Here is a 19,058-nt window from a genome sequence, read left to right as displayed (position 1 = left end):
TAAAAAAAAAAATGATGTGTGAACAGCAGACACTGATGTTCACACAAGCATACTGCATACAACCCAGCAGGCGATTTTTCTGTTTTTTTTGGATTATGCCCTGGAGGTGCTGGCACAATGGAATTTCAATACCATAATTGCTTATTTCTCTGTGTGCCAGCCTCTGAAATAACAGGTAAAAAGAAAAAAAAAAACACACACATAAAACATTCTTTTTTAAATTACAGGAATCACAAAATAAAATGTTTTTAATTCTCTAGTTCAAACGATGTAATTTATAACCATGACTCAAATAGAGAAGAAGCACAAAAGAAGGGAAAATACAGAAATAACATAACGTTCCCAAGGTTCAGTTTACAAGGACCTCACACAAAGTTTTTTTTTTTTTTGCAACTCTTACTAGAAACAGTATTATTTGCTAAAAATGCAGTAGCTGCCAAAAGCTATGATCCATCTAAAGCAAACATGTTTAAGATGGAAATAGAGTGTTAATGCTGAAGAAAGACAGAATTGAGTATACAAGTTTTCTTTTAAAAGTGTTGAAGCAACTGCAGTACAGTGTTAAGTTTGGTTTTCATCCTTCTGAGCAAAAATTGACTGCATTTGCAGATAAGTATCTAATTTAGAGAAGTACATTAAGACAATAACAGAAGTAATCAAATTTCAAACTTTCTAATTAAACCTCTTTTTCCTGCAGAAGGTTATTGGGAATTCAACACTAGCCTCGGTTCACATGATAGAACAATGGGAAAATTTTCCGAATGGTTGAACGCTAACCCTGACAAGTGTGGAGAGCCAACTACAATACATTATATGGTAGCATAACCTGCCACCCACGTTGCTGAGAGAACAGCTTTCAAACACATGCACCGAGCTGTAAAACCACAAAATCCCTTATTACACATTGTCCCTTACTTAAGGTGAAATACGCTGTCCCCCCCTTTTTACAAATCTTGGTGCTTTTTTTAAACCTTCATCTCTGAAGTTTATTTAGCAGCTAACTAGACTGTTTTTCAGACTTTTTTTTCCAAATGCCATTTTTCCTGTTTTGTTTTCTAACCAAAATAAAATCATGTTTTTATAGTACACAGTGAAGCCTGTTATGTCTTTCACTGTTTTTGTTTTTTTTTTTTTTTTTTAAATACTACTTCCACCTGTGTGATATTATCCAACTTTTTCAAAGGAAATCTCTGATATATGACTAATTCATTTGTGAAGACTTATTTTTGGAGCGAAATAGTTTCCTTTTTTTAATAAGGAGATACATGACTCATCACTGGTAAAGTAAAAGAAATGGTTCCATCATGCTTTTGATTAGAAGACCAGATATTCTGTTATTTACTGTGATTCTTTTCCATTGTTACACAATTTTAATATATTCAAAAAGATAAACTGCCACAGTATGTGTGGTTATAGACTCTGGCATTCATGTAAGTCAACCATCACTGTAGAATGACAAACATACTCCACCCTCATTACAACATGTTTGGCTAGTAACCACAGCATCTTTGCCTTTTCTGAAAAGGGTACATTATAATAAAAGCAGACCAGCAAAACAAATAATACAATATCTCAGGTACTCTTGTAAAGTAATAACAATTGTTAGAAAACATAACTCAGTGTGGAAAGTGAACTACTTAATGATTTTAGGAACGCATATAACCTCATGCTATGAAAAAAAGATCACTGAAAAATGCTGGTATATAAAACTTCTTTGGTTAATGATTCCCCCCACCCCCAACCCCACATGTCTGCTGCTTGAATCATTGCATTCCAAGATAGTTAGAGGACATACACACTTTCTTCAGGGGTTTTCGGTTGCAACTTTGCTGGCAATGGGAATTTTATTTGCAAGTGTTTCTATTCTACTGACAAGGTCAATTAGTCCAACGAACGATTGGTTGTTCTGTCTGATAGCTCAGTGTATTTATTCAAGCAAGCACTTTTATAACCCACAATTGAATGCAGACAGTTACCCTTGTAAACACGACCGTCCACAGGGATTTACACTACATTCTGGGCATGTAAAAGAAAAACATGCTTTTCCTTCCCTCAGCCTGATAGCACATAAGTTTGATTACAGCTTGAATTTCAGGGAGCAAAGGGCGGGGGCGCTACTGTTTTAAATATATATGATCTATTGTACCTAAATATACATATTTGGACCAATTCCTAGGAGCTGAAAAACACAGACATTTAATTGATCTCCCTAGGACCTCCAAAAATTTGGTAATGCTATCAAAGAGAGACAGATCAGCATCTCTGCTCTATCCAGGCATTAAAAAGAAAAAAAGCCATGGTTTAAAAGAAACAAAGAGATGCTATATGTAGTGCTAAGGGTTAAAGGCTACATAAAATGGTTTCACAAAAGCCAGAAGCACAGGACTAAGGGGGGGGCTAGAAATCAGCTGCAGGAATTGGTAGTGCTAAAAAAAAGACTATTCCACAGCTCTAATGAGAATTTTTGTAGGTCAGCAACACAGCCATGGCCCTGACAAAAATGTGTGTGGAGGAAAAATGACAGATCATAGTCTCACTGAACTTTAACACACACATGTACTCCCTTCATACAAAATCTTCTTGCAAAGAAGAGATTCCTCATTTTTACCATTCCTAATTAGAATGGTAAAGGGGTTTGTCTATTAGTACACTTCTCTTCGTTATTCAAGTGTTCCCTGAAGGATTTCAGGGATATAAAGAAGGTAAGAAAACTATCATGGAAACTCAGCAATCTTTCACGGCTGTATTCTACCACTTTGGCTATTATACAAAACTACAAAAATTGAAAAGCCTACTGAAACCACCTGGGAAGTCTGTAGTACAGGAGACAGAGATAATCAATAAGGAAATATGGATTCCATCAAGCAATAAACTTTGTGAACAACACAGGACTATACACAATATATTGAACCTCTAATAGCTATTTAATCAATACTAAAGCACCACTGAAAACAAATAACTTTTCTGAAAAATGTTACCCAGAAAAATTGGGTCAGTATAACAAAGTCATGAACAAATAGATTTGAATGACTGCAAAGGGGAGTGCTTTATTTTGGCTTAACTGAAGAAGGAACTTTATACATAAGTGTGTATATGGTGATTTACCTTGGTTCTGTGGGGTTTTTTTTAGGTAGATGTAAATTATACAATCTACACAGAACTAATTCATTTGAACAAAAGTGTCAAGCATTCACAACCTGGTACCAACGAACATCACAGTTACAAGTTTCAATCAGTCAGGTGTAAACTGGATACAACCCGATATTGACTTTGACCTGGGATATTGGTTCAATAGCATAGAAAAACTGCATAGACTACAAGCAAATCACTTAACCTTCTTACAAGACGACTGATACTATTACCATTTTACAAGAGCATTATCATCCTACATACTTCAAAAGAGTATTGGAGAATACGCTCATCTAAATTTGCAGTTGGTTTCCTATACTGTTCTATACTTGCTTTAAGGCTACAATTTTATCCCTACTTTTTAAAAAAAAAACTAATATAAAAAGTTCAAGTATTTGGTGCTCCCCCTCTCACATACAAAGCATTATCTGCAATCTGCCCCTGTTTGCCATAGAAAGGACTGGAATTTGTTGATAGTATTGTAATTAGGATATGCTAGTGGAGGTCTGCATCAAAGCCTCTGAAAAATTCCCCCATCATATTGGAGGACAGTTTCCCTGCATTGATAACATACTTTTTCTTTAAACCTCAGGTTTTACACCATCCATACCTGTAAAAATTTTTCAGAAGTATAATACATAACGAACAAGCTTTAAGAAATCTAATCAAATCCTCCTACTAGAACTTCATCCACAGAAGAAAGATGAAACCATGTAACCAAACACTTGCTACAGAACAGGTATTACACAGCATAACACATCTTATTAGTGTCAAACTGATTAGTAAGTTATCTTGCCTTTTCTCATTGGCAGTGGAGAGAGAAGCTCTTTCATTTTTACAAGAAAAGTCATACACATTTTCTAATTTCTTTTCTGTGGTAGAACTTAGATCAAATAACCATGAAAAGGGTTATAATTCCAGATGAGGTTTTCACATATGTGTAAAATTTTGTGCTTCGATCAGTTCCTAGCTTTTATATACTTGAGCTCCCTCGAGGAAAGCTCTGTGCTTCATCAAGTTCCTGCCTTCCACAGAACTGCTGTTACTTTCTTTCACATGGGTTTTCCTTTGCTTCAGAAGGTAAAGTCAGACTGACAGTACTAAAAATACAGGGCCTCTTTAATGTACCCTTGCCTAATTGAGCCCCTCTGTGGAAAGAAAAGGTTCCTTCATAGATTCATTTTTGAATGCTGGGACACATTTTTTTTCTTGTTTTGTCTTTCTACATGTAACACATGCCACAGCATAAAAACGTTTAGTTTGCCTCTTTTTTTCTAAGATCAAACAGAAGAGATTTTATTTCTCTTAAAATACCATTTCAGAGCAAGGTAAGAAAAATGTTTAACAATTTTATGATGATGTGTGGACCAAAATAATGTTCTGTTCTTCAGAATTCTTCTAGATCTGATGTGGATCTCATGATTTGTGCATGCGTACTTTGTATGCAAAAAAGGCTATTGCAGTAACTGCATTTCTTATAGTTACATAGTAAGCTCCATTTCAATGTATTACTATTCCAGAGCACAAAAAGTGAGGGGGTGGGGTGGGGGTGGTGGAAATCACAAGCCTGTTCATAATTTCCACAGTTTGAAGCATATATTAGTTGATTTCCATAAGCATAGGAATCATGGGCAGGTCATATAATCTACAGTGATGATGACATTGGCAGGGAACAGTGATGTTATGTCATTAAATTAGCCTTTCTTTTGTAAAGTGGGGTTCATGTGAACATCCCAGCTGGTGACTCACAAAAATATCCTCTCTGCTGGAAAGTGGAATTATGGAGTACCAACTGCATCAAGTGGAAATAACCCTGCTTCCTAAACTTGACTCCTACCCTTGACATCCATCACAACACATAACTAACCAATACCAGGGGATCACTCTACTCCCCTGCTGTGCAGATTGCCAGTATTGGTAAGTTTTAGGTGTAAGGAACAGGTACTGTCTGCATCCTGATGAACTAAATCCATGTCCAACTAGCATAGCAGCAAGATAAAAAATCAAAGTGAACAAGCTGATATGACCACCTCACCTGCAGAGCATCCTAGAGACAGATGAGAAAGACTACAGCTTGAAATTCTGTAAAACTAAAGCTTACTCAGTCTTTTCTTAGCATCAAGTGTAGTTTGCAGAAAGCAGACTGAATATTTTTAATGGACATTTTGAACCCAAGGAATAATTAGGGGTCAGAAATGCATCTTTTCTTATATGGTAGAAAGAACACAGAGGAACAGTTACCAACCAAAGTACTTGAAGCCTAGTCAGGAATCTAAATAAAGCAATAACAACTCAGTACTCTATCTTCAAAGGAAAGAAGTTTAAAATGCACCTTAGAGATGTCTGATCAGAGACACAGAAGCAGTCCATTTTCTTGTTTCATTAGCTTGCAACAGTCCTATGACAAGTTAGTATCTTCTTGTTCCTCGGTATCTAAGTTTACTCCGCTTACAGAAAACAGGTTGAGATTGCTGGCTCTTGAGTTTCAGAAAATGTCTAGACAAGTCCAGCCTCTTCATTACAACCACTGGACAGTGTAGGAGTAAAGAGGATCAGACTTCCTTAACTGCCTCTCAGAGAAGCCCCCCAGTTAGGGCATTCCTCTGGTTGACAGCTCCTTGCTCTAGTGCAGAATCTCTCAAATCAGTGAAGAAGTGGCCCTGTCCGTGGTGCTCGGCCACAATGACACACCACCGGGGAGACTGCTCTGCTCTTGACAGCTCTGGAGCACTTGGCTACAAAGCACCAAGACCAAAAGGGCTAGAAAAACTGAAAACAAACAGACAGCAGTTCAACAAAAGACAACAAAAAGTCAAAACAAAGGACTCACACCATTGCCAAAGACTTAAGGTAACACGGCTTTCACCTGTGTCTTCAAAGTCACCTTGAGAACTGCATCTTGTTGAAAAGGTGAAGCAGGCTTTTGTTCCAGGTGGAAAGTGTACAAGCAACTGAGTTAAAGCAGGCCTCTTCCAAAGCAACCTTCAATAGTCAGTATCACTCTTTGATGCAAAGCTGCTACATAGGAGCTCCAGTAACAAAGTGTCTTTTCCCTACATTACGGCTATCCACTGCTGCCCAGTGATAGATCATTCCATACTATAAAGGCTGTTAACAAGGAAAGTTAAGTTACCCTGCTCCAGCAGCATTGTTTCAGACTGAACAGCTTCCAAAAGAAGCACAGAGCAAACACCTTGCTTACTGAGGTTACACAAAGCCATGATGCTCTCTGTCTGCAGATTTGCCCTACTGCATAGACATAGCACATTCACAGTCAGAAGCCTCTGGCCCATCCCATGTCTGTCTATCCCCCTCCAAAGGGGTATTTCTGATCATTCCCTTTTAGGCCTGAACATTAGTACATCCATTCTGCCATAGGGATTATTACTAGCCTTAAGCAATTTGAAAAGCAGAGTACATATAGCAATGCCATGCACTAGCAATCATTTGGTCCTGTCACAAAGCTTCCCAGTTTCTCTGAAATACACAAACAACTAAATGAAAAATACATCCTACTCCAGACCAAAAATCATGGGAAAGTCCAAAATGGGTGCTGGAAGAACTAACTCCTCCTGGAATAGGAAGCAAATTATACCTGTCTAGTTGCATCTTACCTAGATACAGCCACAACATGTATGCCATATTCTCTTGTTGAGTCCTCTGCAGGGCACAGCAGAATAGAGGACTTGGTCTCTTTCAGGAGGGTTTTGCCTCTTAAAGCAACTTTAATTTTGGGATTAAACACCAGTGGCTTCTCAGATGTGAACTAATGCAACACATGAATAACTATTTTCAGAAAGTCTCACCCACACCTTCCCAGAGTGTCTTTTATATGCAAAGATGTAGAACTGGCTAATACAAGAGTTTACAGGTGTCTTGCTTTGCTGTGTAAAGTTGCTGCATTACAGGCTGACAGCAGAAGACACTGAAACTACTAAGTGACTATAACCTGAATTCCTACCTTCACTTAGCATCATAACACTTAATCTTTTCATGGCAAGATGAACTACTGATGACCTAAATGCCGTGGAGAGGTACAAAGACAACAAGCAGGTGAGCATTATTTGAACAGACCAGAAATCTCTCACAGCCAACATTTCACTCACATTTGTTGCAGTGGGTTAGCTTCATATCGTGAGAAAGAGTAATAACTTTAATCATATACTAAGAGTCTGGATACTGTTCCAAAAATGCCTCTATATACTATCTTGTCCATCCAGACTGTTTGCACCATTATGTGGGAGAACTCTGAGACTGGAAATGAGAAAATATTTGCTCTCCAAGCTTGACAGCTATGATAAAAAAAACACTTAAGTCAGACGATAAGGCTTACTGCACACAACTGTAGTTCCTCCAGCTGAGCAACGGAATAATACTGCAGATTATGATGGCTGTTCTCACCCGTAGGATGGGATACAAGTGACTCATTTCTCAGAGAGGAAGAAAAAAAACCAATCACAACTAACTTTTATTCAGAAAATAATTTCATCCCAGGTTCCAAAAAGGACATGCCAACATACTAGACCACAAATTAAAGCTAATCTTATATCAGTGATAAAACCTAGCCTAACAGCACATTGCATTGTTGCAAAACTTAGACCATCAGGAGGAGAACACATGGAGGCATCATAGGACTTTCATTAGACACTATGAGCTGGGCAAGCATCCATGGAAAAATATAAAATGATTTAGCTGGATTTTTCCGCCCAGTTAATCAGTCCCGAAGCCAATGGAATCATTGTATAATTAAGCAGATTTCTCTAAAGAGCTCCTAACAGTTCACACTGCTTTAATAACCTGCCTATGTGTCAGAGAAGCTGAAGAAAAGCAAAAGTCTCAGGACTGAAGGAAAATTTAAGAAACACATGCTGAGTATCAAGTAGTTTAGGAAATATGAAAATTTATAGCAATATTTAACATCACAGTGGCGACAAAGTCACTAGTATTTTACAGCATCAGAGTGTTGTACCTCATTAGTAAGCAGCTTGGCCATGTTTTCATCACAGTTTTGAAGTAAAAAAGCATGTGAGCATGTGGCACACATAAGAATTACTGCTCTCATGCAACATACTACAGTCATATTATTGTACTATAAGAGACACCAGTAACTTGGTTCATTTAGAAGTGCCTTTTCTAACTAAATACATTATGTATAGAATCCTGTGTTTAGCAAGAAAACAGCTGAAGAAACATTGCCTGAGAAACTGCAGAAGACCAATAGCTTATTATACATTTTATTGTTTCTATAGATCTTTAATAACACATATACCCTCAAAAGGGGACATTTACCACTGTGTAAGAAAGTTATTGCAGCTATATGTATAATGTTGTACTAAACATTATTATAAAAGGATAATCGTTTAGCTATTGGACAAGTAGACTACAAGCACAAAACCAAACTGATAATTAAGGACAACGATGACATCTAGTGGACACTCGGAAAACAGACCCACAGCCTACAAGGAAAAGATCCAGCTGCTATTACTGTTACAGAGCATCCAACTCCCAAATTACTACGATGCAATTAAGAAGATTAAAAGACAGAATTTGCAGCTGATGGAAGTCAAAATAATGCGATTCATTTTTAAATATTCTTTTGAAAGAAGAGTCAAGACCCTTCCATTTAAGATTTAGAATAAAAGTATAGGTCAAAACTTCAGAGACATCACAAATCTTTGAAAGGATACAGATAGATACATAGCACCAACATACAGGCATACATGCTTACTACACTTTATATTCCCACTGCATTTACAACCTTCTACATGTAAGGTGCTCTTGTTGGGGCTTCAAACACTAAAAACCAAAGCGAAAAACAATAAAAAACCCGAAACAATAATTCAAACGACTATTTAGCACCTTCCTTTTCTCCTCACTCTGATCCTTCTATTATTGTAATACCTCCCTTATATGGGAGGTAAGTTAAACCTTCCTAATATATCAGCCAGTAGCTGCTGAGCTCCAGAGAAGAGGAATCTGAAACATGAGCCTATCATAGCTCAGTATTAGAAAGACACCTGCTCATGAGTAACTTCATTAATTTACACAGTGGACTTCTACAAAGACCATGGATTATTTTAAATCTGCTCTTACTATTTATCAAAAGGCTAGCAAAACTAAGCAGTTAAAGCAACTCAAATATTTCATTCAGTTTTGAGATTTCAGTTGCTCAAAGAAACTTTCTGGCTAGAAGTGTCACCATGAAAAAATACTGGGTTTGATTATTACACTTTTGTAAATGAAAACATTAAAACACTACAAATCTAGGCCTCATTCGAAGTCTTAAGCATCAAATGCCATATCTACAGAAATGGAAATTGGATTTTGCATATTGTTAGAAACAAAAATACTGCATCCGTTCCAAAATTTCTACATCTCACTGACTGTCCAGTAGTAAAAAAAGCATTCCAAAAGATTAGAAACTCTACTCAAAAGTAAAACATAATTTATTAATACATCTGATAGTAACTCAGATCGGATTTCCAATTTAAATTGATATCTTTTTTGCTTTGTATATGATTTTGGAAAAGTTAGTGTTGCAATTCCCCCAGCTCTCACCATCAGTAGTGGCTAGTCAGCTATTAGCAAATGTGTAACAACGTCTCACATGAAGATTCTCTAACCATCAGAATACAAAGAAACCTTTGCATAACTGATGATCAGGCCTTGTGTCCCAATTTCTTTTTACCAGCATCTCAAAGTGAGCCTTGAATCAGATGCTACTAGTTATTAAGAGTACTTGCAGCCTCCCAAAAATGAAATCCAGACTCCAAAGATATTTATGCACCATACACAGCCATAACTAAAACCTGTAGTTTTAAATTCTGATTACTAGTGAGACTCAATAGCTGAGCAACCCATTCATGAAAACTTGAATTCATGTCTTTTTTTTAAAGTCTAAAAAAATGCAAGTATTTAAAAGCTACGTCTCCCCTTTGACGTGTGCAATGCATAGGGTTTACAGATATTTTAAATGAGATCAAATTTTAACAAATTTTAAACAGCCCTGTTCTTGAAAACCCCACTCTTTATTCCATTACAGCATCTATATATCAAGTCTATGAGAACCACGTTGGTAATAGAGCCTGATAAAAACAGAAATCAGCCTAGTAAATTTACAAGATAAAAACTAAAAGCAAACATCAAAATAAACCCAGCCACTTACACCCTCACAAAGCACAATCCCATATTTACCTGCAAAAACAATTTTACTATGTCAGATGTTCTAATGAGAGGACTATTTTAAGACAGAAAGTAAAGCATCATTGACCTACCCGAATTTCTTGGAGATTATGAAAATTATTTCCTACTCTGACAGAGATCTTGCTTGGAGTGTAACTTTCATCAGATTTGTAGTCTGCATAAATACATAATGTCTTCACTGTTGTTTTTCTTCTGCAAGAAGCAAAAAAAAGCTATGTAAACATCATAAAGAAAAATATTCAGGATGAGTTGAGAATAAACAAAAATATTCAGGATGAGTAGTTTGTAATAACTGAGCATTTAAATGTTCTAAAACTTAATACAAGTATGTCTACTGATTTATAAGAACCCCACTGTTAAACTTCGTGGTTTTCCACATTAAGTTATGCACACAGAGTTGATTTTCACTGTTCTCCTTTGTCTGCCTTCAGAAGTGTCACAACAAAACCACAAAAGGCCAAGAGGCCAAATAAGCACATGTATGTGATGGAGCTTATCAAATATGGGCTCTAATACTCTATTTGTCCAGAAAGCAAATAAAAAAGGTGAAAAACATCTAACCTCAAGGGTTTGGTTAAAAGAAAAAGGGCTGAAAGCATCCTACACAGAACAGGAAAAGGTTTCTCAATGAGTTTTTAAGTCATACAAGATTACTTTAAAAACAGTCTTTTACCCTTCAAATTACACTCAGACAAAAAGTCAGGACAAAAATGTCACCTTCAGTAGGTAAATGTGAAACTGTTACAAATGACATACTATTAAACATACCTTTTTGTTGCTTACTTAGGCATTTAGTAACCATAACATTTGAAAATCTCACTTTTATAAATGCTATCTAACTGGCTTCTTACCAGTTCGCTAACAGGATTAACCCAGGAGCCCTTGCACTTCCAAAAATCCTATCTTGGTAAACACTAATCAATAAAGAGTTATAGAAAAGACCCTAACCGTATAAGAGGGATTTTTTAATACCTAAATTGGATGTTCACCAAATGAGGCTGTGATCCATCTGACTGCCAGTAAGTTTCTAGATTATCATCTCGTAACTGATCCACTCCAAATCCTAAGAAAAATAAAACGTGGTAGTCTTAAATATTCCATTTCCACGATGCACACATCACAGTCATAACTCTTCTTCAGCTGTTACAAACGGAAGTATTTATCCTAAGTTATAAGGATATATTCCTAACATTTCTAGATATCCAAGTTATGCCTATGCTTTTGTGACACAAAAGTGAAATGGGAATCTGTCAATCAAAACTCAGTACTCAAGTGTCTTTACATTCTTACCTCCTGTTGAAGTAAGTCTGTGGGGTTTGAAGCCATTCAACATGCCCTGGAATTTCAAATGGTTAAGTAGTAATTCATACTAATTGCAAGAACAATACCTAATGGTTAGGCTTTTCCACTTATTCTAACTGCTGAACTAAAGGAAAATCATTAGATCATTCATTATAAAATTTTAGCCAAATATAACATTTTCTTTTCAAGTGGTCTCCTGAAATATTTCTACTTTTTCAAGTTAGTAGCTAGAATAAACAATACATGCCAAAAACAGTATTCCTGAAAGTTAATGCTGTCATATTTAAAGAAACAACTCCAAATGTTTATTCTTCCATTCCCTCATTACCTGCCCTGTTAACAATCAAATCCGTTTATTGATTGCCCACACTAGCTGCATTTTTAATACATTTTTAATCTGCAATTAAAAAAATAAATCTTCACTCTGTTTGAAGCGACTAAACCTTAGATATTTTTCTCCAAGTAAGGTATCAGGATATCAGACCAAAGACATTCAGCCTGAGCACAATACTCTGACATAAAGGGATCACTGACTCTACGCTGCAGCAATGTAATTCCCAAGAGATACTTCCGAAATAGCAACTCAACTGCCTCAAATGAAAAGAACACAGATTTTCAGATATTTTGAGCAGGTGTAAGCTAGCATTAACTGCACCTCAGGACCATTTGCAATAGCTTCATTTTACTTGCAGAATTTTAGGGAGCTACACTCTAATTGCCAGGTCCACACAAAGTTTGGACAAAACATTTAGGTCACCCAGCTGCATGGGTGGTTTTTTTAATGTTAAAAATCAAACATACTCAGGCAAAATGCATACAATTACACAGTGCTGAGTGTTTCTGCTCACATCATTTAGTTTGTTCACTGTGCAAGTAAAAAAAACACCAAGTTAGTATAAAATCAGTAGATAATCTGTTTTGTTAATATGAGATTTCTTCATTGTAGGATTTCTGATATACTTTCATAGTGCATCAAATATAGACTAGGCGAAAATTACTTGTAGCGGCACCTACACAGCTTACACTACAGCAGTTGTACTGCTACACTCTGTATGTCATCTTATCAAAACATAAAACATTACATATTCTAAGAAGAAAATGTACATTCAGCTTTTATATCATTTGTTGTGATTTTACCTGGCTTACAGGATGAAAGAGACCAAACTGCTTGTGAGCCTATTTCTCTAACTGTACCAGTCCTCTCTAACTGCTTTGGATCAGCACCAGGTGGTGTCTTGTTTGGGGTAGTCATTTCTAGCAAGAGAAAACAAATGGGTTAGTCAATACATTTTTAGCTTGATGGGAAAATTAAAGGGTTGTGTGTGTTCATATAGACACTTTAATTCTTTGCCCTCAGCCTTATATTAACAATCTAAGAATATATGGTTTATACATATACACATAGACATATGCATACATTTTTGCACGTCTGTAGAACTTTTTATTTATATATATCAAATAATATGTAAAAAGTAAAATATATCTTTAAATAAGAGGTTCCACATACATGTAAGTTTTGCATCCTTAAAAATTCAATACACACTTGGAACACTCATAAGATATATTTTGCTTGTATCATTCTAATTAGTTATTCTAATTAGTATCAGTTAGTCATGGTTTCAGGATTTGGGGGTTTTTTTATGGTTTTAATTTCTTAAACAAACAAAACAGACCCTGGTGGTTTAAAAGCTAGCAACACAACTTCACTTCCCCCGCACACACACTGAGAAGTTTTCTTAATCTGCAAGTCCAGAAGTCCATTCAGAAGCTAAAGCAAGCCTGTCCTCCTCTCCCGGAGATACTTCTCCTTAAACATAGGAAATGAGAGTTTAAAAAAAATCATATAGTTCCCAATTTGGTAGGATTGGTTATTGACACATTTATCCATGGTCGATTTCCTTAACTTTACAACTTCATCTAGAATCATTAACCTATGACTTGCACTGCTTAAGTAACTGCACTCAGTCTCAAGACCTAGACTACTGCCATATATACTACAACATAATCTTGCTGATTTTCATTTAGTATACAGCACCTTACTACTTCCTAGGAAGCAGCTTAAAAGACTTTTTTCAATTAAAGAAAAAAATATTCCAAGGAAACATAAGTTCCATGCAAGGAACTACATTAAAGCTTAAAAATTAAATGTAAAGCACTCAAGAGTCAGGGAATTAGAGTAACTTCTAATCCTTTGCTTACATCCATGACATCATATTATGCTCTGCTAAGTCTCAGAGAAAGTCTTCCAGTATCTCTCCTAGATAGCAAATGAGGTACTGAACTGAGCTGGTAGACACAGGATCCAGACCTCACCCACCACAGAAGTGATACAAGGCAGAGACAAGACTTCTTATGTAAGAATAACTCTGCAGCTAAAACCTCTGTCAGACACAGGATATCTGTGGAAATTGCTGTCCACACCAAATTTTTTCCTATTGGCCCTTGCCTGAATCTTCCCCCCCCCTCCCCCCCCATTTTGTAAACAAAGGTTTGAGATAGACTTCCAGAGTTTTTTACTACTTTCTCATATACAAGACTGGAGTCCTAACTAACAGAAAACAGAAATAACTACATGTGCTGTGACACCTAAGTACTGACAACAGCAAGTGTCACAGAAGACCACAAAGACTTGTTCAAACACCATCCTCTCAGAAAACTGGGTTGAATACTACACATCTAACCCTACAGATATCATATATATTCATATAATTCACAGATATACTGATCCTAATGCCATCCAATTAAAAAAGACTCATGCAACAAGATGTTTTAAAGTCCTTGCCTGTGCTGAAAAATTTTGTTGAAAAAAATCAAACTACTGAAAAAATTAAACAGGCAATCCATTTAGTCATTCCTACAACTAGACACTAGCACATAAAACTTCTCTAGTCACTGTATTTACACATTGCATTGTCTGTTTTAAAATTTTTATCAGGTATTTACAATATGCTCTTTAAAACGTAGCTGTTCTGTACTGAACTGGCTACACCACAGACCACTTAATATGCAGAACAAATTGTAGACCAGAATAGAAAATAATTAACTTCAGTTGCTACTTAATACAACTTTAGATTTATTGATAGCTACTTCATTAAAACAATGTCACAAGTATTCTAAACCTCTAAGAATTTGAAACAGTCGTGGAAAAAATTACAACACACTTAGTTCACAGCTCCTGGAAAAAGAAAACATTTTTCACAGAATGGTTTGGAGTGGAAGGGACCTTTAAAGACAATCTAGTCCAAAGGCTCTCCAACATCAAAATTCAAATTATGTTTATTAAGCATTGGGGAGACTATTTTCCTGGACTAGTGACTTTTAAAGCTAAAATTGACCACTAGTCCAAACTCTGCGCTACAGGGAAGTCCTACAAAACTTAACACTGCCAAGGTTTGTGTTGCACTGGTTCACAAGAGTTTGAGGTATATACTTTGGGGGTCTGAAATATACCACAAGAAACACCATCCACTGTCTTAAACTGAGCTTATTTCCTTCTATCCAACAGGCAAAGCTACTCAAGATCCAGATTTCAACTCTAAACCACTGCTGGCAAATCAGTCACTAATTGCACATTAGTGATGCGAAAGACTGAAAATGTTTAGTTCAGCTCATTAGTTCAAACATTTATCAAGTCAGTTTTTCATGACAGAACTGTTTAAACAAGTGTAGTAACAATACATTCTGGATAGAGTATTGGGAAGCTTCAGCAAAGCTAAGAATTTTAAAAGCAGGAAGCTGAAAGGAAGGGAGAAATAGTACAGCAGCAAGCTAGTTCACTCAAGTAACACTTTTGGACATTTTACTACCAGAAGTACGTACCACCTCATTTTGGACAAGACACAAACACTTAAAAGTAATTTAAGTCACCAAATAAAACACAAAACATTTTCTTAGCTCAAGATGATAATGGAATGAGAATTGGTTTTTCTTTTTTTTTCAGGCTGCATAAAAACCAAGTAATCCATCTAGAAGCCCTTCACCTTGACATGAGCTGAAAAATGGAAAGACATACTGCATCTACAAAAGTACTGGCTGGAAACACCTCTAATTTTCCAACAGATCAGTAATAGGCTGCTGTTTTCTTGTTAACAACATTAATATATTAATGTCTTAATGACATGATCAACATCACACTTTCATTTTGCCAATTGCCACTATATGGTATGCACATCCTTTGATCAACAAAAGAAGCCAGCTAAGCTTTTTTTCCCCTCACTCCTTGAGCTCTCTACCCCTCAGCATCTTCCTCAAAGAACCTTGGTCTTTTCCAGAGAACATCCCTGTGAAGCAGCAGCCATTAAAGATGTTTTAACAAACATACAGTTTATAAACAGAGTGAAAGGGATTTAAATGGTTCAACAGTCTACCTTGCACAATCAAAACAGACATGTCATTCTCAGTATACCAGTGAAAGACACCTTTAAAAAGTGAAAGCAAACCCTTCACTAAGCACACACATAGTCTTCTGCAACACACTGAAGAGAAACACACATCACTGTCCTTTCCTACTAAAGCTCTGTAAAAACTCCAGGCTCAAGGAAACTTTTGCAGATTCCACAGCAGTTTTCTCGGATTAAAATGTCTATCTACACCACATTAGTATGCACAGAACTTCTTGAATGCACATCTGTAAGGACCTTTAAGAGACCAGACTGTCCTCAACAGATGTCTGTCCAGCCATTTTCTTCTCCAACAAAAGATATTTCACAATCTTTGTGGATAGCCAGCTTCAGTGTTTCATCAACCTAAAAGCCAAATGTTTTACATCAACATCCAACCCAAGTACTACCTTCTAAAAAACAAACATGATTTCTTCTCCTGCTCTACAGAGAACTCAAAGACTAGTTAATCACTAGCCTTTACATAGCAACTCATTTATAGATGGGAGGGCACTTATCAAATTTGCTCTTAGTTTCTTCTCTACTGTGCCCATGCCTTTCAAGTTTCCCCTCACAAACCAAGTTTTATAAACCTAACATTCCTGTAGAGTCTAGAGATCTACATACTATGGTTAAAAAAACCAGCCATACCATTTTAGCTAAGACCCTTATTCACCAGAGCAAAGTAATCACTTTCCTTGTCTTTCTATTTAATCACACCTGTCAACATGTCAAAATAATATTTGACTAGTTGAAAGGACTTCATATTATCAATATTTATTTACTATGCAAAAATGCTTTTTTGGGATACTGTTTGCTATTCAGCAATACCCTTGCCACTAATTATGCCTCTGATTTTTCCTCCCTACATTTTCTTTCCTCAGTTCTTATTAACTGAGTTTAATTACACTGATTTCCAATATGCTATCAGTCTCCTCAAGATCATTTTGAATTCTGACCCCGAGCTGTACAGTGTTTGCAATCCTTCTATTTGCAACATACCTATTTTGTGCTCACCATTACAAAAAAAAAAATTGAAAATACATTCAAAACAGAATTCCCCAGAAGACACTTCATGACATCCCTGTTTAAAAGTGAATTATTTACAAGTCAGCTTCAAAAGCAGTTTTTCAACGAGCTGTACAAGATCTCACAAAAATTATTTTTAGACCACATTTCAGTATCTTGTTTTTAACGTCAACCCAGACAATGGCAGAAACTCTGTAAAACTCAAGACAAACCACTTGTATTCCTTCCTCATTAACTGAATTGGCTACTGCAAACAAAAAAGTTTGATCCAGACTGCTTTTAACAAACCAAACTAGGCAATCTTCTGTTTGCACATTGTTCTTCTGAAAGATTCTGGAAACGTGGTTTGGGAGGAGAATTCATCAGTAAGTAGAAGACAATCAAAAACAAAGCTCAGCTAGCTTTGTTCTTTTTTTTATATATTATTACTCTGATTACATTCCCATCATATAATTTTAATAAGTTTTAGCAAGTATCTGACTACAACTTCTCCAAAAAAACTGAACAAAGGCTACATTGACTACTCCAGCATTTTCACAACATCCATGATTTATAACTGTTTTTCCTGTTCTTCCTAACAGAAGGGGATTGCACACCTTAGGTTCCCTGACTTTCACACTTGCACTCCTCATTTTGCCTCACGAGCTCTTTTCCCTGCTCTCATTTTCCTTGGATAGACCGTTATTGGTTTAAGGCCTTTAAAGATCTCAAGATACATCCAGAAACTAGTCTTACTATGCTTCCCATTTTTTATTCAGATGGAAGACTAAACAGTAACACTGAATGTTCAAATTACTAACCTTTACTTAATCTTTAATAACGATGTAAGTGTTCAGCAGCAAGCTATTTCAACAACTAGCTCACCTGCACATTTGATCCCTCAGATTATTCTCTTAGTACAATTTTAAACACCTACTATTTTTCCTCTGCCTTCAGCATACTGCTTTAAACCTACTAGTGAAAATTACTTCAATCTTTCATTGTCACGAACACAAACCTAAACGATAAAGATAAGGTAATGAGAGCAACTGCACAAGAGAATTACATTAGCAATTTTATACAAGCATCCTTAACACATATAAATAAATATATTTTTTTAAAAAATATGTATTTTTGCACAAGCCCAGTATGGATATAAGGTGTTCTTTAAAGATGCAAGCACATACTTATAAATGCTTGTGTTAACTGAAAACAGTCTTTAGAAAACACAGTAACCAGAGGGTGAAGCCAGTCTGACAAATCGAGCTGCTTTCACCCAGGCCTCCTCAGTAGTCCTCCCCTACAACATCTCTGTAGGACTTTTAATTACGGTTTTAAGTATAATGACTTCGTTTTACAACATTGTAGTATGTTAGGTCACCCCCAGACCTACAAAACACTTAAACATTGGAAATAAATCAGCAACGCCAACTCACGGAAGGCATCGGCCGTACTTAACGGCCAGGCCCCGCTCTCCGCTGGGGGTCGGTACAAGCGCACCGCACCGCGCCAAGGGAGAGACCGGGGGATCCTCCCGGTTTGGCGGCCCCAGCCCCAACCCCCGCCCCAAGCCGGCGCACAGGGCCAGCCAGCGGAGGCCTGCCCAGCCCGGCCCCAACGGCTGCCAGGGCGCCCGGAGGCGAAGCGATGCGCGGGAGGAGCGGCCGCCGCTGCCCCCCGCTCCCCTCCCCTCCGCCCCCCGGCGGGCGCGGAGCGACGTCCCCACCTGATCCGCGGGGCCGCCGCAGCGGGTGAGGGGGCGGCGAAGGGGCCGCGGGGACCACCTCAGCGCGGACGAAAGGCTGCCAGAGGCTGAAGTCGCCACCGCCGCACCCAAGCCCGACCCCACGCGCTGCGCGAGCTCGGTTTAAAAGGGAACGGCGAGAGGGGCGGGAGGGGGCGGAGCCTGCCCTCAGGTGCCCGCGTGCACCCGGTGAGGAGAGGCGGAGCCCAGCGCGCGCTGGGGGCGCGGGGCGGGGCTTGCCGCCCCCTCAGGGCTCCCCTCAGCGCCGAGGCGGTGCGGGGTCCTAACAGCTC

General features: G+C 37.5%; 1 protein-coding gene across 11 annotated transcripts in view; it reads right to left on the bottom strand.

Moving 5' to 3' along the window:
* ANAPC10 (anaphase promoting complex subunit 10) overlaps window positions 1-19,058 on the bottom strand; it is a 115,717-nt gene that overhangs the window by 95,792 nt on the left and 867 nt on the right. For 7 of the 11 annotated variants that reach the window (XR_012660242.1, XR_012660239.1, XR_012660241.1 and 4 more), the window contains exons 2-4: window positions 12,772-12,888; window positions 11,305-11,395; window positions 10,404-10,524 (exon numbers count right to left, since the gene is read on the bottom strand). Coding sequence is in view for 7 of the 11 variants with exons in the window: in XM_075090484.1 (XP_074946585.1) it covers window positions 10,404-10,524; window positions 11,305-11,395; window positions 12,772-12,886 (327 nt within the window). In the remaining 4 variants the exon portion in view is untranslated. Of the gene's footprint in view, window positions 1-10,403; window positions 10,525-11,304; window positions 11,396-11,622; window positions 11,669-12,771; window positions 12,889-18,747; window positions 19,056-19,058 lie in introns of those variants that run through there. The other 4 variants (XR_012660240.1, XM_075090483.1, XM_075090485.1 and 1 more) reach the window with 3 other exon arrangements.

This window comes from Phalacrocorax aristotelis, chromosome 4 (assembly GCF_949628215.1).
Source record: "Phalacrocorax aristotelis chromosome 4, bGulAri2.1, whole genome shotgun sequence".
Classification (NCBI taxonomy): domain Eukaryota; kingdom Metazoa; phylum Chordata; class Aves; order Suliformes; family Phalacrocoracidae; genus Phalacrocorax; species Phalacrocorax aristotelis.
Note: the sequence above shows the minus strand (reverse complement) of the source record. Positions and strands in the feature narration are given on the sequence as shown.